Below are 21,423 nucleotides of genomic sequence, written 5' to 3'. Positions count from 1 at the left end.
CCCTGTAGACATGATAACCTGGAAAATGTAAGTTGCTTTTTCTTTACCTATTTTCAGAAGGCAGGCTTGACTTTTATCACATGTAAATCTGACTTTCTATTCAGGATAATTCTAAATTCTCTAACTTATTATTGAAACACTGCCAAGAATCAAACTCAGGTCTCCCACATTGCAGGCAGATTCTTTACCATCTGAGCCACTAAGGAAGCCCTAAGTTCAAGAAATTATTGGATTAAAAGGAAGTAAATGACAAGAATAAGTTTAAAGCTTATTTTCAGAACTTCCAGCAGCAATTAGACTGACTACATTACTGGAATAACATTCCTGCAAATTCTAACCATAGTCATGCTACCAAACTGGGATGAAATTGTGTGCACACTTGCCTATCCTCATCTAAAGGCTTTATCTCCAGGAGCAGCACATGACCTCATACAGAAAAGAGAGTTCAAGGCAGGTTTCTTGAAGTGGAGAACATGTCTTACCGGAGCATGTGAAAACCATTTGCCTGCATTCAGAGTCGACAGGAAATCCCAATCAAATAAGGATGGGTGTGTCAAAGAGGCATCTGGCAGGACCTCCTTGATATTGGTTGTTCTTCTCAGGTCAGAGTCATGCATGAGAAAAGGCACATGATCATAACTGCAGGCAGAGGGGGAGAAGAGCAGAAGAGGTGGATAGACTGAATTCAGCCACCCTGGCAAACAGGGTTCTCAGAAAGCCTATCAAGCTCACAAGTCTAACTAGGTTCCTTACTCCCTCCCTTATCTTAGCAAAGGATTAAGAACAGGAATTTATACTTTGATATGAACATTTTTCTGCCCAAGGAAGCAATCTTTTGTAATGTACAATAAGCCTATTGTGCTGTGCTTAGTTGCTCAGTCGTGTCTGACTCTTTGTGAACCCATGGACTGGATCCTGCCAGGCTCCTCTGTTTAGGGGGATTCTCCAGGCAAGAATATTGGAGTGACTTGCCATGCCCTCCTCCAGGGGATCTTCCTGACCCAGGGATCAAACCTGGGTTTCCTGCACTGCAGGCTGACTACCATCTGAGCTACCAGGAAAGCTCCATTAAGTCTATTAGCTATGGTGAAAGAGTAACCTTCCTATCAAGGGAATTTATATATCTAGAAAACAATAGGTAGAGTAGTCATCTGAGAGTAAGGTAAGTGAGAAGTGAATGCAGCAAGGTCCTGAAGTCCTTAGGACCATACTAAACAGGCACGTACACAATCCTCCTATGTTTTTTCTGACTCATTTCCCAACTGTCAACTGCCCTGAGTAATTCTGGTCCTAGATTCTCATATCAGGTGTCATCATCAGAAAAGTTTATTATCTGAAAACTTCTGTTATCAGCTATTTGCCTTGAAGAATATGTTTTTATGAAAATCTCTCCTTCTTTATGATTAAAATATACATGATGAGAACTCTGTAATGATCATTAAGGAGTAACAGGATTGAGACCTAGTCCCCTGCCCATAAACAACTAGAAAACTGGACAAAACTAGAGAATTAACTTTTGTAGGAAGTGGACAATGGGGAGCACAGTACAATTATTTCTCAGAAAAGGCAAACAAATGAAATAGGCTTTACCATTACCCAAGCTTCCTTCCTGCAGGTAAATACTGGAATTTGGCATGGGACAAGGTGGGCATGCATGATAAGTCGACTCAAGCTGGGTCTCACTCTCTGCAACCCTATGAACTATAGCCCAGCAGGCTCCTCTGTCCATGGGATTCTCTAGGCAAAAGTACTAGAATGGGTTGCCATGCCCTCCTCCAGGGGATCTTCCTGACTCAGGGATCAAACCTGAGCTCGTACATCTCCTGCATTGTCAGGTGGGTTCTTTACCACTAGCACCACCAGGGAAGCCCATGGAGAAAGGAGGGGAGCATCTAAAAAGTACCCAGCCACTTACTGAAATGAGAAGAATATAAGATTAAGAAGAGGTCAAGAAAGCTAGAATTTATTGGCTAGAGTCCCATAGGGAATGGAGGTATGCAAGAAGAAAGCATTCTGGAGAAATATGTACAAGGATCCCTTGAAGTATGGCTAAATATCAATTTGTAAATGTACAGAGTAAAACTCTTATGAAGTTTGTCAAGAATAACTTCCAAGAAAAGGAATATAACAAGAAAGTTCTAAGACAATTTACAGAGTTCACAAAGGGATGTAACTCACTCAAGCTCTATCAGTGGCATGACCTCAGTAATAACAAAGATACATCTTTGAGATGGGAATAATTTAGAACTAGAATTACTTTAGAATCTCCATAAAAGAACTTAAAAACAATCCTCCAAAGGATCAAACTAATCTTCAAGTAACTTAATTGTCTGCTAGAACAAGCACAAAATTCTTTAATGGAATACAAAAAAATATACCACCCAGAATGGTAAAGTCACAATGTCTGGCTTATAACCAAACTTTACCAGACATTGAATGAAGTATAAAAATGGGCTGGTGCTCTGAGATGACCCAGAGGGATGGTATGGAGAGGGAGGTGGGAGAGGGGTTCAGGATTGGGAACACGTGTACACCCATGGCAGATTCATGTTGATGTATGGAAAAACCAATACAATATTGTAAAGTAATTAGCCTCCAATTAAAATAAATAAATTTTTTAAAAATGTAACCATAACCTAGAGAAATTACTCAGTAAAGACAAACTTGGAAATGACAGAGGTGACAGAATTCGTAAACAAGAATATTAAATCATGATAAAAAATAAAATGACGTATGTAATAGATGCAAAGGAACACATGAACATATGAAGACATAACTCTAAGAGTCAAAAAAGAATTAAATGGAAATTCTAGAGATAAAAAAATAACTGAAATGAAAATTTCACTAAATGAATTTAACAGCATATTTAATATTACAGATGATGTAAAGATCAGTGAATTTGGAGGTGCAGCAGTAAATCTATCCAAATGAACTGTAAGACAATATCAAGCAGTATTATATACATGCAGTCGCAGTCCTAAAAAGAGGGGAGGAACAGAAAAAAATCTGAGGAAGTAATAGTAAAAATTTCAAAAATTTATAAAAGTTAGGCATCAACAGATCAAACAACACTGATGAATACCAAGAAAAGTAAATATAGGAGTGCACATACCACTATGTGCATGTGTATGACTGGTGAAAAATTGGTGAGGAAAAGAAAATTGTAAAAGTAGCCACAGGGAAAGAAAATATATATTTAGATAGAAATAAAGATAAGTATATAGCAGACTTTTCAACAAAAAATATGAGATATGAAAAACAATGAAACAATGTATTTTAAATGGTGAAGGAAGAAAACAACTATCAACTTAAAATTCATCAAAAATGAAAGGAAGAAGAGATGATGCTGGAAAGATGACAGAGTACAAAGCATCAGGAATCTGTCTCCCCATCTAGACAACAACTGCACTCAAAGACTGTCTGATGTAATTCTCTTGGAAGTTTGGAGTACATGAAAGGCGTTCAACTTCCATGGGAAAACTCAGATGTAAACTGGGATTAATTTCAGTCAATTCCAACTCTTAGCACAATAGCAGCTACTCATTACCCACCCCTATTCACATGGCAAACAACTGTGGACAGGTTCCTGGAGTAACTTGCACAGCAGCTGGTGAGTGCCAAGGTGGCAAAAAAAATCCTCTGTTCCAAATATAGGGTTTCTCTGCTCTGGTCACTGGTTACTTCTTGTCACAAAAGAGCAGAGATAAGACTGTTGTTGCACCTTCTTCCGCTGTTGCAAAGCCCTAGCCCTCTAACAGAAGTGACTTTCACAAGATTTAAAGGGCAGCACCCTTTTCAATGCTCATTTATGTTTCTCCTTTTCTCCTATTGTAAATCAGCCATTAAACAGTAGCTTTATATTAAAGTGATCTATATTAAAAACTTAAAATATTAAAAATATCTGTAGATACAAATGGAGAAAGCAATGGCAACCCATTCCAGTACTCTTGCCTGGAAAATCCCATGGACGGAGGAGCCTGGTAGGCTGCAGTCCATGGGGTCGCGAAGAGTCAGACATGACTGAGTGACTTCACTTTCACTTTTCACTTTCATGCACTGGAGAAGGAAATGGCAACCCACTCCAGTGTTCTTGCCTGGAGAATCCCAGGGACGGGGGAGCCTGGTGGGTTGCCATCTATGGGGCTGCACAGTGTCAGACATGACTGAAGTGACTTACAGCAGTAGCAGCAGCAGGGCATACAAAGAGAAATTAGAAAGTGACCATACATGGCCAAGGGAAGATCAGAAAAAACCTAAAAAAATACTCAAGTTTACACCTCAGGCTGATCCACGGCACAGAGACATCTAATAAAAATTAAAACAACAACAACAAAACCCAGCAAACCCAAAGGAAGGGAGAGAATCTCATTTCCAGTATTACCATACTACGCATCTCAAATGCCCAGTTTTTAACAAAACAAACAAACAAAAAAATCACAAGACTAACAAAAACAAAGTATGGTCCATTCAAAGAAAAAAATCAACAGGAACTGTCCCTGAAAAAAAGCTAATGGTAGATATACTAGATAAAAACTTTAAAACAATCATATTAAAGACACTGAAAGAACTAAAGAAAGATGTGGATAAACTCAACAAAATAATGTATGAATAAAATGGAAATATTAATAGAGATTTCTTAAAACCGAAAAATAAACCAAAAAGTTATAGAGTTAAAAAGTACAACAACTGAAATGAAAAACTGACTACAGGGATTCAAAGGCAGATTTAAACAGGCAAAAGGAAGACTCACTGAACTAAAAGATAAGACAATCCAATTTTTTGAATATGAGAATAAAAAAAGATTATGTAAGAGCTAACAGACTCTAAAGGACACCCCAACATCAAAGCCAGACAAACATACTACAAGAAAATAAAATTATATACAATATCCCTTATGAACACTGATGTAAAAAAAAACTCAATAAAATAGCAAATAGAACTCAGCATTGTATTAAAAAGGATTATATGTGAGATTTAGTCCCCAAATCCAAGAATGTTATTGAAATCCATCAATGTAATAAACCACATTAAAAGAATGAAAGAGAAAAAAACACACAATATTTCAAGTGATACTGAAAAGGAATTTGACAACATTCAACACCCTTTAACGATAAACATTCTCATCTAGCTAAAAATAGAAACTACACCAAAGTAATAAAAGACATATATGAAAAAGCCATGGCAAACATTATCACCATGGTGATGACAAAAAGCTTTCCCTCTAAAATTAAGAACAAGGTAAGGAAGTGTGCTTCTAGCACTTCTACTCAAAGTGACGCTAAAAGTTCTAGCCAGAGCAATTGAGCAACACAGAGAAATAAAATGGATCCAGGTTAGAATGGAAGAAGCTAAAATTACTTCTGTTTTCATATGGTATTATCTTATATGCTCCCTTCATAGATCATGGTCTTGTCATTGGTGAAGGGGCCTGCATAATTTCAATGAAGCTATGAGCCATACGATGCCATGCCACCCAAGACAAATGAATCACTGTTGACAGTTCTGACAAAATGCAGTCCACTGAGAAGGGAATGGCAAACCACATCAATATTCTTGCCTCAAGAACCCCATGAACATTAACAGTATGAAAAGGCAAAATGATATGACACTGCAGATGAGCCCCACTGGAGAAGAGCAGAGGGCAGTTACTAATAGCTCCAGAAAGAATGAAGCTCCTGGGTTAAAGTGGAAAGGACGCTCAGTTGTGGATGTGTCTGGAGGTGAAAATAAAGTCTGATGCTGCAAAGAATAATGCAGCATAGGAACCTGGAATGTTAGGTCCATGAATCACGGTAAATTGGATGTGGTCAAACAGGAGATGGCAAGAGTGAACACTGACATCTTAGGAATCAGTGAACTAAAATGGACAGGAATGGGCAAATTTAATTCAGACGACCATGATATTTACCACTCTGGGCAAGAATACCTTAGAAGAAATGGAGTAGCCCTCAAAGTCAAGAAAAGAGTCCAAAATGCAGTACTTGGGGGCAATCTCAAAAACAACAGAATGATCTCAGTTCATTTCCAAGGCAAACCATTCAATATCACAGTAATCCAAGTCTACGCCCCAACACTAATGCCAAAAGAGCTAAAGTTGACCAGTTCTATGAAGACCTTCACGACCTTCTAAAACTAACATCAAAAAAAGATGTCCTTTTCATCACAAGAGATTGGAATGCAAAAATAGGAAGTCAAGAGATACATGGAATAACAGGCAAGTTTTGCTTTGGAATACAAATTGAAGCAGGACAAAGGCTAACAGAGTTTTGCCAAGAGAACACTCTGGTCATAGTAAAACCCTCTTCCAACAACACAAAAGATGACTACACAGAGACATCACCTACAGGTCAATACTAAAATCAGATTGCTTATATTCTTTGCATACAAAGATAGAGAAGCTTTATACACTCAGCACAAACAAGACCTGGAGCTGACTGTGGATCAGATTATCAGCTCCTTATTGAAAACTTCAGGCTTAAATTGAAGAAAGAAGGGAAAACCTCTAGGCCATTCAGGTATGACCTAAATCAAATCCCTTATGACTGACTATACAGTGGAGGTGATGAACAGATTCAAGGGATTAGATCTGGTAGACAGAGTGCCTGAAGAACTATGGACAAAGGTTTGTAACACTGTACAGGAGGCAGAGACTAAAACCATACCAAAGATAAAGAAACGCAAGAAGGCAAAGTGGTTGTCTGAGGAGGCTTTACAAATAACTGAGAAAAGAAGAGAAGTGAAAAGCAAGGTAGGAAGGGAAAGATAAACCCAACTGAATGCAGAGTTCAATAAAATAGCAAGAAGAGATAAGAAGGTCTTCTTTATGAACAAGGAGAAAAACTGTAGAGAAACACAACAGAATGGGAAAGATTAGAGATCTCATCAAGAAAATTGGAGATACCAAGGAAACATTTCATGCAAAGAAAGTAAAGTCGTTCAGTCGTGTCCAACTCTTTGTGACCCCATGGACAGTAGCCTGCACCAAGCTCCTCCGTCCATGGGATTTTCAAGGCAAGAGTACTGGAGTGGGTGGCCATTTCCTTCTCCAGGGAATCTTCCCAACCCAGGGATCAAACCCAGGTCTCTTGCGTTGTAGACAGACGCTTTACTGTCTGACCCACCAGGGAAGTCCAATATTTCATGCAAGGACGAGCACAATAAAGAAAAGAAATGTAAGCACCTTATGGAAGCAGAAGAGATTAAGAAGAGGTGGCAAGAATACACAGAAGAACTATACAAAAAAAGATCTTAATGACCTGGATAACTATGATGGTTTCAGACATTCTGGAGTGTGAAGTCAAGTGTGTCTTAGGAAGCATCACTATGAACAAAGCTAGCGGAGGTGATGGAATTCCAGTTGAGCTATTTCAAATCCTAAAAGATGATGCTGTGAAAGTGCTGCACTCAATACGCCAGCAAATTTGGAAAACTCAGCAGTGGCCACAGGACTGGAAAAGGTCAGTTTTCATTCCAAACTCAAAGAAAAGCAGTGTCAAAGAATGTTCAGACTACCCGAAAAACTGCACTCATTTTGCATGCTAGTAAGGTTATGCTCAAAATCCTTCAAACTAAGCTTCAGCAGTACATGAACCAAGAACTTCCAGATGTACAAGGTGAGTTTATAAAAGGCAGAGGAACCAGAGATCAAATTGCCAACATTTGTTGGATCATAAAGAAAGCAAGGCAATTCCAGAAAAACATCTGCTTCATTGAAAAAGCCTTTGACTGTGTGGATCACAACAAATTGTGAAAAATTCTTAAGAGATGGGAATACCAGACCATCTTACCTGTGGCCTGAGAAACTTGTATGTGGGTCAAGAAGCAACAGTTTGAACCTTATATAGAACAACTGACTGGTTCAAAATTGGGAAAATAATAAGATAAGACTATATACAGGCACCCTGTTTCGCTTATATGCAGAGCATATCATGCAAAATGCAGAGCTGGATGAATCACAAGCTGGAATCAAGACTGCTGCAAAAAATATCAACAACCTCAGATGTAAAGATGATACCACCCTTATGGCAGAAAGCAAAGAGGAACTAAAGAGCCTCTTGATGAAGATGAAAGAGGAGAGTGAAAAAGCTGGCTTAAAACTCAACATTCAAAAACCAAGATCATGGCATCTGGGCCCATCACTTCATGGCAAATAGAAGGGGAAAAGTGGAAACGGTGGCAGATTTTATTTTCTTGCCCTCCAAAATCACTGCGGACAGTGACTTCAGCCAAGAAATTAAAAGATGCTTGCCCCTGGAAGGAAACCTATAACAAACCTAGACAGTGTATTAAAAAGCAGAGGCATTACTTTGCTGACAAAGGTCTGTATAGTCAAAGCTATGGTTTTTCCAGTAGTCAAGTACAGATGTGAGAGTTGAACCATAAAGAAGTTTGACTGCCAAAGAATTGATGTTTTCAAACTACAGTGCTAGAGAAGACTCTTGAGAGTCCCTTTGATTGTAAGAAAATCAAACCAGTCAATCCTAAAGGAAATCAACCCTGAATATTGACAGGAAGGACTAATGCTGAAGCTGATACTCCAATACTTTGGCCACTTGATACAAACAGCCAACTCACTAGAAAAAAAATCTGATGCTGGGAAAGACTGAAGGCAAAAAGAGAAGAGGGCAGCAGAGATGAGACGATTAGATACCATCACCGACTCAATGCACATGAATTTGAACAAATTCTGGGAGATAGTAAAGGATAGGGAAGCCTGGTGAGCTGCTGTCCTCAGGGTCACAAAGAATCAGACATGACAATGACTGAACAACAAAAACTCTTACATGCAGAAAAGCCTAAAATTTCCGTAACAAAAAGAAACAGAATAAATAAATTTTACAAAACGGCAATACCAAGGAAACAGCCAAAAATCAGCTGCATTTCTACACACTAAGAACAAAGAATATCTGTACAGGTTCATGAAGTAACTTGCAAAGCATGTTAAGACTCAGGGTGTCAAAGAGAAATCCTATACTCCAAATATAAGAAATCTCCACTCTGATCACTAATTACAGAAATCACAAAAACAGTTTCATTTAAAATGGCACCAAAAAGAATAAAATACTTAAAAGAATGAACTTAAACAAAGGAGGCCAAAGATTCATGCAATGAAAATGAGAAAATATTTCTGAAAGAAGTGGAGGAAGACAGATAAATGTAAACACATCTTATGTTTATGGATTGAAAAAACTAACATTGTTAATATGTTACTATTAACCAAAGCAATGAGAAGATTCACGCAATTCCTATCAAAATCTCAGTGATTTCCCCCTAGTTTTATTGAAATATACTTTACATACAGCACTGTAAAAGATTAAGGCATACAACATAATTATTTGACTTACATCCATCACAATATGATTATACTAGGTTTAGTGAACATCCATCATCTCATTCAGATACAATATTGATGATGTTGTTGTTTAGTCACTAAATCATGTTCAACTCTTTTGCAACCCCATGGACTATAGCCCGCCAGGCTCCTCTCAGTCCATAGTTTCCAAGGCAAGAATACTGGAGTGGGTGATCATTTCCTTCTCCTGGGGATCTTCCCAACCCAAGGATCAAACCCACGTCTCCTGCATTGGCAGGTGGCTTCTTTATCACTGAGCCATCAAAGAAACACTAGATACAACATTAAGAAAATGAAAAAATATTTTCCTTAATTGTCTTTAGCATGTTACATATTACATCCCTATATTTATTTGTCTTGTAACTGAAAGACTGTACTTCATCTCATTTCACCAATTTCACCCCTCCTGTCTCTGAGTCACAAATCTAGTCACTGTCTCGAGTCACAAATCTGACCTCCTTTTCTATGAGTTTGTTTGGTTTTTGTTTGCTTGCTTGCTTTTGAAGTATAATTGAAGAATAACTGAACTACAACTATATTAATTCCTGGTGCACTACACAGTAATTTGATATTTCTGAACATTTAACAATGATCACCATTAAGCCTAGTTGTCATCTGTCACCAAAGATATTACACTATTATACTCCCCACACTGTGCATTTCATATCTGTGATTCATTTTGTAACTGAAAGCTTGTACCTCTTAAGGTCTTTCACCTATTTCTCTCCTCTCCACAAACCTCATCCCTTCTGGCAACCATCTGTTTGTTCTCTGCATCTATAACTAACTCTGTTTCTATTTGGTTATGATTGTTCATTTGTTTTAGGTTTGACATATAAATGAAATTTTACAGTACTTGTCATTCTCTGACTTATTTCACTTGGCATAATATCTCTAGGTACAAACGTGTTGTCACAAATGGCTAGTTTCATTCTGTTTATGGCTGAGAAATACTGCATATTTACATACATTATTTCTTCTTTATCCAATCACCTACTGATGGGTACTTAGGTTGCTTCTTTATCTTGAATGTTGTACATAATGCTACTACAGTGAACACAGTGGGGTATATATCTTTTCAAACTGGTGTTTTCATTTTCTTCAGATATACAACTAGAAGTGGAATTGCTAGAATATACGGTATTTATATGTTTAATTTATTTAGGAACTTCCATATTGTTCTCCACAGTGCCTGTACCAATTTACATTCTCATCAACAGTACACAAGAGATCCTTTCTCTCCACATCCTTGCCAATATTTATAATTTGTTATCTTTTTGTTAATAGCCATTCTGACATGTGTGAGGGGATATCTCATTGTGGTTTTGATCTGCATTTCCCTATTGATTAGTGATATAGAGCATCTTTCCATATGTCTGTTGGCCACATGAATGTCTCCTTTAAAAAAATGTCTATTCAGGTCCTTTGTCCATTTTTTAATTGGTCATTTCTTTGATGCTGACTTGTATGAGTTCTTTATATTCTTTAAGATATTAATCACTTGTCAGATATGTCATTTGCAAATATCTTCTCCCATTCAGTACACAGCTTTTTCAATTTGTTGTTTCCTTCACTGAGAAAGAGCTTTTTTCATTTGATGTTGTCTCATTTACTTTTGCTTATGTTTCCTTAGCCTAACAAAACAGACCTCCCTTCAAAATTCTAAGACTTAAGTCAAAGAGTACATTACCAATATTTTCTTCTACAAGTTTATGTTTTATGATCTTACACATAAGACTTTAATTCATTTTGAGTTTATTTTGTATATGGTGTGAGAAAGTGGTACAGTTATCCCAACACCATTTTTTGAAGAGTCTTTCCTTTCCCCATTGCATATTTTAGTCTCCATGGATATATACTAACTGCCCATATTACTATGGACTCATTTCTGGGCTCTCTATTCTGTTCCACTGATTTATGTGTCTTTTTGTGCCTACATCATCCTGTTTTGATTACTGTAGCTCTACAGTATACTTTGAAGGACGTCTTCTATCTTAAGACTGTTTTGGGTACTCAGAGGTTTTCTGTGTTCCCATAAAAATTTTGGAATTATTTGTTCTAGATCTGTGAAAAATTCCATTGACATTTTAATAGAGATTTCACTGAATCTGTAGATTTCATCTGGTTGGTATGGTCATTTTAACAATATTAATTCTTCCAGTCCATGAGCATGGTGTATCTTTCTATACTTCTCCATTATCTGCAGTTTCATTTATTGTGTCTTGCAGTTTTCAAAGTACAGATGTTTTAGCTCCTTAGTAAGATTTGTTTGCAGGTATTCTACTCTTTTTTATGTCACTGTGAATGGGATTATTTTCTCTTTCTGACAGTTCTTTTCGTATATAGAAATGCAAAATATTTCTGTGCATTAATTCCATAGACTGAGACTTTACCAAATTCATTAATGAGTCATTGATAGGTCCATAGCAATCTCTTATGCTCCTTTCTATTTTTGTGCTGTTTGTTGTTAAGTTTCCCTTATTCATTTCTGACTTTACTGATTTGCTGCTGCTGCTGCTAATTCACTTCAGTCGTGTCCGACTCTGTGCAACCCCATAGACAGCAACCCACCAGGCTCTGCTGTCCCTGGGATTCTCCAGGCAAGAACACTGGAGTGGGTTGCCATTTCCTTCTCCAATATATGAAAGTGAAAAGTGAAAGTGAAGTCACTGAGTTGTGTCCAACTCTCAGTGACCCCATGGACTGCAGCCTACCAGGCTCCTCTGTCTATGGGAGTTTCCAGGCAAGAGTACTGGAGTGGGGTATCATTGCCTTCTCTGTTATTGATTTAGGTCTCTTTTTTTTCTTGAAGAGTTAGGCTAAAGGTTTAACAATCTTGCATCTCTTTTCATAGAACCAGTTCATACTTTCAGTGATCATTTCCATTGCTTTATAATGTCTCTTTTACTTGTTTCTGCTCTCAGCTTTATGAAATCCCTTATGATTATATAGTGGAAGTGAGAAATAGATTTAAGGGCCTAGATCTGATAGATAGAGTGCCTGATGAACTATGGAATGAGGTTCATGACATTGTACAGGAGACAGGGATCAAGACCATCCCCATGGAAAAGAAATGCACAAAAGCAAAACGGCTGTCTAGGGAGGCCTTGCAAATAGCTGTGAAAAGAAGAGAAGCGAAAAGCAAAGGAGAAAAGGAAAGATATAAGCATCTGAATGCAGAGTTCCAAAGAATAGCAAGAAGAGATAAGAAGGCCTTCTTCAGCAATCAATGCAAAGAAATAGAGGAAAACAACAGAATGGGAAAGACTAGAGAACTCTTCAAGAAAATTAGAGATACCAAGGGAACATTTCATGCAAAGGTGGGCTCAATAAAGGACAGAAATGGTATGGACCTAACAGAACCAGAAGATATTAAGAAGAGGTGGCAAGAATACACAGAGGAACTGTACAAAAAAGATCTTCATGACCCAGATAATCATGATGGTGTGATCACTCATCTAGAGCCAGACATCCTGAGAATGTGAAGTCAAGTGGGCCTTAGAAAGCATCACTAAAAACAAAGCTAGTGGAGGTGATGGCATTCCAGTTGAGCTGTTTCAAATCCTGAAAGATGATGTTGTGAAAGTGCTGCACTCAATATGCCAGCAAATTTGGAAAACTCAGCAGTGGCCACAGGACTGGAAAAGCTCAGTTTTCATTCCAATCTCAAAGAAAGGCAATGCCAAAGAATGCTCAAACTACCGCACAACTGCACTCATCTCACACGCTAGTAAAGTAATGCTCAAAATTCTCCAAGCCAGGCTTCAGCAATACGTGAACCATGAACTTCCAGATGTTCAAGCTGGTTTTAGAAAAGGAACCAGAGGAACCAGAGATCAAACTGCCAACATCAGCTGGATCATGGAAAAAGCAAGAGATTTCCAGAAAAACATCTATTTCTGCTTTATTGACTATGCCAAAGATTTTGACTGTGTAGATCACAATAAACTGTGGAAAATTCTGAGAGAGATGGGAATACCAGACCACCTGACCTGCCTCTTGAGAAATCTATATGGAGGTCATGAAGCAACAGTTAGAACTGGACATGGAACAACAGACTAGTTCCAAATAGGAAAAGGAGTACGTCAAGGCTGTATATTGTCACCCTGCTTATTTAACCTGTATGCAGAGTACATCATGAGAAAAGCTGGACTGGAAGCAACACAAGCTGGAATCGAGACTGCCGGGACAAATATCACTCACCTCAGATATGCAGATGACACCACCCTTATGGCAGAAAGTGAAGAGGAACTAAAAAGCCTCTTGATGAAAGTAAAAGAGGAGAGTGAAAAAGTTGGCTTAAAACTCAACATTCAGAAAACGAAGATCATGGCATCCAGTCCCATCACTTCATGGGAAATAGATGGGAAACAGTGGAAACAGTGTCAGACTTTATTGTTTTGGGCTCCAAAATCACTGCAGATGGTGACTGCAGCCATGAAATTAAAAGACGCTTGCTCCTTGGAAGAAAAGTTATGACCATCCTAGATAGCATATTCAAAAGCAGAGACATTACCTTGCTGACTAAGGTCCATCTAGTCAAGGCTATGGTTTTTCCAGTGGTCATGTATGGATGTGAGAGTTGGACTGTGAAAAGGGCTGAGCTCCGAAGAATTGATGCTTTTGAACTGTGGTGTTGGAGAAGACTCTTGAGAGTCCCTTGGACTGCAAGGAGATCCAAGCAGTCCATTCTGAAGGAGATCAGCCCTGGGATTTCTTTGGAAGGAATGATGCTAAAGCTGAAACTTCAGTACTCTGACCACTTCATGCGAAGAGTTGACTCACTGGAAAAGACTTTGATGCTGGGAGGGATTAGGGGCAGGAGGAGAAGGGGACGACAGAGGATGAGATCACTGGATGGCATCACTGACTCGATGGACTCTGGGAGTTGGTGATGGACAGGGAGGCCTGGCGTGCTGCGATTCATAGGATCGCAAAGAATCGGACACAACTGAGCGACTGAACTGAACTTTAGAGTTTTGTTTGATCCTCTTTTTCTAATAATTTTAGGTGTAAGGTTATGTTATTTTTGTTTCCTAAGGTTGGCTTGTAGTACCACAAACTTGTCTTAAACTGCTTTGCTGCATTGCATAAATTTTGGATCACTGTTTTTTCATTTTGCTTCCAGGTATTATTTTTCTCTTCTTTGATTTCTTCAGTGACTCATTGGTTGTTTAGTATCATTCTTCAGCCTCCACATGTTTGTATGTTTTCCAGGTTTTTTTCCTTTTAATTGATTTATAAGCTTATAGCACTGTGGTTGAGAGAGAGGTCTGATATAATTTCAGTGTTCTTAAACTTACTGAGGCTTGTTTTATGGCCTAGCATGTAATCTGTCCTGGAGAATGTTTGATTTGCATTTGAAAAGAGGTATGCTGCTGCTTTTTAATGAAATTTAATGGAATGTGATGCTGCTTATATATTTAGATATATTATATATATATATAGCTAAAATAGGAGACCACTGTGATCTTAGGAGACAAATGCTGCCATTACTTTTAATATTTGGATGATAAATTCCTGTTGTAAATGCAATGGTAAGTGGTTTGAAGGGGCAGTCTGTAGGAAAATCAATTGGTAAAAAGAATATGCCACCTTCATATGGGCTGTCATTAGGTGCCATAACTGCGGCTTGCCAAGGAAATGTATCTGCACCAAATGGACCTGAAAAAACACTGCTGAAGGCTCATGGGCTAAATCATTAAGTTCCTTATTAATCTGTTTCAACACCACAGTCCGGGCTTTTCATCTGACTTCTCAATATCTTGCTGTGTACTCAAAGGTGTGGCCAACCAGCCAATTATCCTAGTGACTGGGAAGGATTCCCTCACTGTCCCAAATCAGCTCTGCCAGACATAAGTGCAGAAGGGCTAGGACCTTCCTCAAGCCACTGTCGGCCTTCTCCCCATGCAGTAATCGGTCCTTCCTAGTCCTACAGGGCTCACAAGCACAACACAGCCACAAGATGTCTGGCCTGACATCATTATTTTACACCTTCTTATATTGTGCATCCCTTAACTACTTATTGTGGACATAGATGACTTTCTTACTTTTACCTTGCAACCTTCTTACTAGCTTTATAAGTGAATGATCGTCTACCTTTACTATGTATTTGCCTTTACCAATGAACTTTTTCCTTTCAAATTTTTCTATTTCTAGTTGTGGCTTTTTCCATTTAGAGAAGTCTCTTTAACATTTCTGGTAAAGCTGGTTTCATGGAGCTGAATTCTTTTAGCCTTCAGTTCAATTCAGTCACTCAGTTGTGTCCAACTCTTTGTGACCCCATGGACTGCAGCACGCCAGGCTTCCCTGTCCAACACCAACTCCAGGAGCTTACTCACACTCATGTCCACTGAGTCGGTGATGCCATCCAACTATCTCTTCCTCTGTTGTCCCCTTCTCCTCCCGTCTTCAATCTTTCCCAGTATCAGGGTCTTTTCCAATGAGTCAGTTCTTCATATCAGGTGGCCAAAGAATTGGAGCTTCAGCTTCCAATGAATATTCAGGACTGATTTCCTTTAGAACTGACTGGTTGGATCAAACTTTATTTCACCTTCAAATGTGAGTGAGAAGCTTGTAGAGCATTCCTGGTTATAGATTTTTCCTGTTCATTATTTTAAATAATTGACCTTCATGGCCCACATAGTTTCTGCCAAAAACTTGGCTCAAAATCTTATATGAATTCCTTTGTACATAACGTTTTGCTTTTCCCTTGCTGCTTTTAAGATTTTCTCTTTAACTTTTGCCATTTCAATTACAACTTGTCTTGGTGTGAACTTCTTTGGGTTTGAGCTGTTCGGTATTCTCTGTCCTTCTTTGACTTGGATGTCTGTTTCCTTTTCAAGATTAGGAAAGTTTTCAGCTATTATGTCTTCAAATATATTCTCTGCACACCTTCTCTCCCCTCTTTCTGCTGCTGCTACTTGCTGTTTAATCACTAAACCATGTCTGACTCTTTGCTACCCCAGGAACTATAGCTTGTCAGTCTCCTCTATCCATGGGATTTCCCAGGCAAGAATACTGGAGTAGGCTTCCATTTCCTTCTTAAGGGCTTCTCATTATGAGAACCCCCTCCCAAATGTGAATGTTAGTATGCTTAAGGTTGTATCAGAAGTCTCTGACTGTTGTTCAGTCACCAAGTCATGGCCGGTTTGTCATGACTCCATGGACTGCAACCATGCCAGGCTTCCCTGTACCTCATCATCTCCTGGAGTTTGCCCAAGTTCATGTCAATTGCATATGTGATGCCATCCAACCCTCTCAACCTCTGTCACTCTCTTCTCCTTCTGCCTTCAATCTTTCCCAGAATCAGGGTCTTTTCCAATGAGTCAACTCTTTGCATCAGGTGGCCAAAGTACTGGAGCTTCAGCTTCAGTATCAGTCCTTCCAATGAATATTCAGGGTTGATTTTCTTTAGGATTGACTGGTTTGATCTCTTGGCCAGTCTAAGGGACTCTCAAGAGTCTTCTCTAGCAACACTGCTGCCAGTGTCTACGTGTCCATGATGAGTTTCAACTACCTCCTGTCTCTCCAGATGGTTCTCAAAGATCATCAAGTGAGTCTGACCAAAGATTCTTTCAAATCACTGTTTCTGCCCTGAATCTCACAAGTGTGTGAACGTTTGTGTTTTCTATTTAAGTATGGAGTCTCTATTTCCCACAGCCCTCTGGCTCTCCCAAAAGTAAACCCTACTCACCCAAAGTGAAATGCTCTTGGGGTTCATCTTCCCAGTGCAAGACCTCTGAGGTGGGAATCCCAGTGTAAGGCTCAAACTCCTCACTCCTTGGGAAGAACCTCTGTGATAATACTTATATTTGCATTATACCTACCCTGGGGTATAAAGTCTTAACTATACCAAATCACTGCCCCTCCTATCTGTCTCACTGTGGTTCCTTCCTTATATCTTTATTTGTAGAAAATCTTTTCTGCTAGTCTTCAGGTTATTCTCATGGATAGTTTCTCTGTAAGTAGTTGCAGTTCTGGTGTGCCCATGGAAGCAGACAAGCTCATGGTTATCCTACTGTCTTATTATCTTGGCCTCCAATGACATTTTTTGAAGAAAGAAAAAGTCATCCTAAAATTCATATGGAATCACAAACCAAAACAATCTTAAAAAAGAAAAACAAAACTAGAGTACTAACACTTCTTGATTAAAAACTTATTACAAACCTACAGTAATCAAAACAGTAGGGTACTGAAATAAAGACAAACAGACAAGGAACAGAACACAGTCCAGATATAAACCCTTGCATATATGGTCAAATGACTTTCAGCAAGGGTGGCAAGACCATTCAACAGAGAGAAAAAAAAAAAAACAATCTTTTCAACAAATGGTGCTGGATATTCACATGAAAAGAACAAAACTGGACCACTGCCTAACATCATATACAAAAACTCAAAACGGATCAAAGAACTAAATGTAAAAACTAAAACAATGTATCTCTTAGTAGAAAATACAGGGGAAAATATATTTGGCAATGATTTGGCAATGATTTCTTGGATATGAAAATAAAGATACAGGCAACAATGTAAATAAACTAATTGGCCTTCATTAATATTTAACATTTTGTGCATAAAAAGGCAATATCAATAGAGTAAAAAAGCAATCTACAGAATGGGAAAATATTTTCAAGTTAAATATCTGGTAAGTGATTAATATCCAAAATATAGAGAGAACTTCTAAAACTCAACAGCAAAAAAATACAACCCTAGAAAAGAATCTGAAAAAGGACAGAGAGAGAGAGAGAGATCTGAATCACTTTGCTGTACACCTGAAAGTAACACAGCAATATAAATCAACTGTATTTCAATTTTTTAAATGAAATTCAGTAAACTAAAATACAAAAAATTCAAAAATGGGCAAAGGACTTGAATAGACATTTCTCCAAAGATTATAGATAGACAGTGAGTATAGGAAAATATAGTCAACATTACTTATCACTAGGGAAATGCAAATCAAAATTATAATGAAATATCATACTTCACATCCATTAGATGGCTCCCACCAAAAGAACATAAAACAACTACTGTTGGCAAAGATGTGGAGAAATTAGAAGACTTCTACACTGTAAGTGGGGACATACAATGATGCAACTACTGTGGAAAACTCTAGGACAGTCCTTCAAAAAATTAAAAAGAGAATTATCATTGTAACCCAGCAATTCCCTTTCTGGACATATACCCCAAAGAACTGAAAGCAGTCTCAAATAGATATTTATACACCCATGTTCAATGCAGCATTAACTATAACTAAAATGTAAAACCAACCCAAATGTCAAAACTGATTAAAGCAAAATGCAAGTGTATATATATATATATATATATATATACACATATATATATATATACGGTAGAATGTTATTCATCCTTTAAGGATGGCAATTTTGAAATAAAATATGAATGAACTTGAAGACTACAAGACTGACAGACATGCCAGTCACAAAAAAAATCACATACTATATGAATTATACATTTATATGAGGTACCTAAAATATAGACAAAATCATGGAGACAGAAAAGTACAATGGAGTTTCTAGGGGCTGGGGGGTGGGGGAGGAGGGAATGGGGCGTCATTGATTAGTGGGTCTAAAGCTTTAACAAGATGAAAAGAAGTCACAGAGATAGTTGGCTGAAGTTTCCGCAACATTAAAAATATGTAAAATACCACTGATACATACATCTTAGAATAGTAAGCATAGTAAATTTAATGTTTTGTATTTTACTTCAAAAAATTTTAATTGAAAAAATGAGGCCAACACAAAATATTTACTTGGCAAAGCAACCTCAATGACCTAATTGTCTTCTTGGTGAGTAGGTACATTTCAAAGTAGAGAAATGAAGAATTAAATATATGTATTTCCAAAAAAGCATACATGTTATTAATATTTTACTTGAATCTTTGGGTATTTGGCACTTTAAGTAAATTTTAAGTAAAATTATTTTTAAGGCAATTTGGAAAGGTTACCTTTGTAAATCCAATTTAAAATATGAAATTGAGTAACTGATCTAGATTTGTGATTATAAGTTCACATCTCATTTATAAAAGGATTTGAAATATATCAAACAATGTATATAGTTATACATTTAATGTGCTAGATTTGTAAGAATTACTCAAGTAGTCTGAAAAGACTGAAACTGCAGTACCTAAAAAAGAAAACACATTAAATGCATAATTGCAGTTTAAAACATCTAAAGCATTTAACTAAAATGCCTAAGTATTATTCAAAGGCCCTGGAAAATGTTATTTAAAATGTTAAGATCCATAAAAGGAATAAGGTTCTTTGTAAACATGTCATGTCTCCTTCACTGGCTGGGAACAGCTCTTGGACAGAACTCTATCTCACTCATCTGCCCCTCCCTTGCACTCAAAAGAAGGATATAGTAGGTGTCCAGGGAATGCTAACTAATTAATTAAATAGATTGCTAAGGTAGGGCATGGGGACAAGTTGTAAGCATGTTGGCAGGGGATACAAATTTGAGCTATTTGTGGAGACTATATAGAGTGTGTGATTTATGAGTCTGTGATTGAGAATGTAGGGGTGCAGATATGTGGTTTGTAAAGGAGAAGTGATTTATGTATGTTATCTACAGATGTACCAGGTTAATAAGGGTGAAACTTCCCAGGGCTTGCCCTCTCTACAGCTTGGGCCAGACTAGAGTCATCCACTGGTCTTTTCTCCTCCCGCCCTGGTCCCTTCTTTCCTACCTTATATGTACATCACTCTCCAGTCCATAGGCCCCATGTTCAACAGCCTTCTCAAAGGACATGATGGTATTCTCAGGCCCCAGCTGTGGAAGAAAAGGACATTAGGCCTTTAATTTCACAGTCTTTTCTGCTGATATCCCTTTTAGGGTAGTGACGGGGCCCAGTAAGAAAGGACTTTAGAAAGCAAAATTTGGTTCCCTCGGCTCTTTGTTCAAAGAACCTGCCTACAATCTTGTCTACCAAATCTGATTCAGGGACTCTGCTCATCTGAGGCAATGTCACTGGACACAATAAAGAGAAATGGACTGAGAATTAGGTGAGTTCAAGTCCAACCTCTACAATTAATTACTTATTCTTGTCATCTCAAGTCAACCCCTTTACTTCTCCAGGGGGTTCTGAGGATCTGATGGGCCCTCTACACCCATGCACACATTTACTCACCCACATTCTTCATGCTCAGACCTACCATGGGTGCACCTCTATGTCCAAAGAAGTCCGGCTTGGGTGCCAATTTATTCTTCTCCTGAACGCAGGGAGAAAAATTCCCCAATGGAAGCAAATAGAGACACAAAAGGATAAGAAAAAAGGGCAATCCAACAGCCACTTGTAGAGCTGAAAAAGTTGAAGGAGGAGGAAGTAAGGGGGGAAAAAAAGCAAACAGGAATGGAGAACCATCCCAAGCAACTATCCCCAAGCAACAACCAATAAATACTCAGTCCATGGGTTCACTAACTCTGTAGACTCACTGATTTACTCTATATTTCTTTCATATCCTTATGTTCTCTCAGTGATTTGAAAACACAGGAATATCCAAATATAAGCATTGTTATTAAGTCACTACTGTTACAAATGTAAATTTACAAAGGAATGAATTGTACAAGAGGTGGGAAGCAAAGGAAAAAGAGGGACTGTTAAGGAATATCTTCTCAGAAAGAGGAGTTTAGTTGGTTCTGAGAAAGCCAGGAAGCCCTTTAAAAATAAGCTTTGTTAGTCACTGAGTCATGTCTGACTCTTTGTGACCCATGGACTGTAGCACACTGGGCTCCTCCATCCATGGGTTTCCCAGACGAGAAGACTGGAGTGGACTGCCATTATCTTCTCCAGGGTCTCTTCCCAACTGAGGGATCAAACTCACATCTTCTGCATCGGCGGGTGGATTTTTTACCACTGAGCCACCAGGGAAGGCCAAAGATAAGCTTTAAATGCCTCTATTTCAGGCAGTAAGGTAGAGTAGAAGGGATAGTGCTGATGTGTGTTTGGTTGTGTGTCCAATTCTTTGTGACCCTTTGGACTAGCCTTCCAGGCTTCTCTGTCCATGGGATTTTTCAGGCAAGAATACTGGAGCGGGTTGCCATTTTCCTACTCC

General features: G+C 38.3%; 1 protein-coding gene across 1 annotated transcript in view; it reads right to left on the bottom strand.

Moving 5' to 3' along the window:
- The window catches only part of LOC101117288 (glycerophosphodiester phosphodiesterase domain-containing protein 4-like), a 155,014-nt gene that overhangs the window by 86,075 nt on the left and 47,516 nt on the right, over positions 1 to 21,423 (bottom strand). The window contains exons 8-10 of the mRNA XM_027960072.3: positions 20,524 to 20,669; positions 20,058 to 20,140; positions 489 to 639 (exon numbers count right to left, since the gene is read on the bottom strand). Coding sequence (XP_027815873.2) covers positions 489 to 639; positions 20,058 to 20,140; positions 20,524 to 20,669 — 380 coding nt within the window. The remainder of the gene's footprint in view (positions 1 to 488; positions 640 to 20,057; positions 20,141 to 20,523; positions 20,670 to 21,423) is intronic.

Source organism: Ovis aries, chromosome 21 (genome assembly GCF_016772045.2).
Source record: "Ovis aries strain OAR_USU_Benz2616 breed Rambouillet chromosome 21, ARS-UI_Ramb_v3.0, whole genome shotgun sequence".
NCBI lineage: Eukaryota > Metazoa > Chordata > Mammalia > Artiodactyla > Bovidae > Ovis > Ovis aries.
The sequence above is the reverse complement of the archived record's forward strand: the minus strand, read 5'-3'. Positions and strand labels throughout refer to the sequence as shown.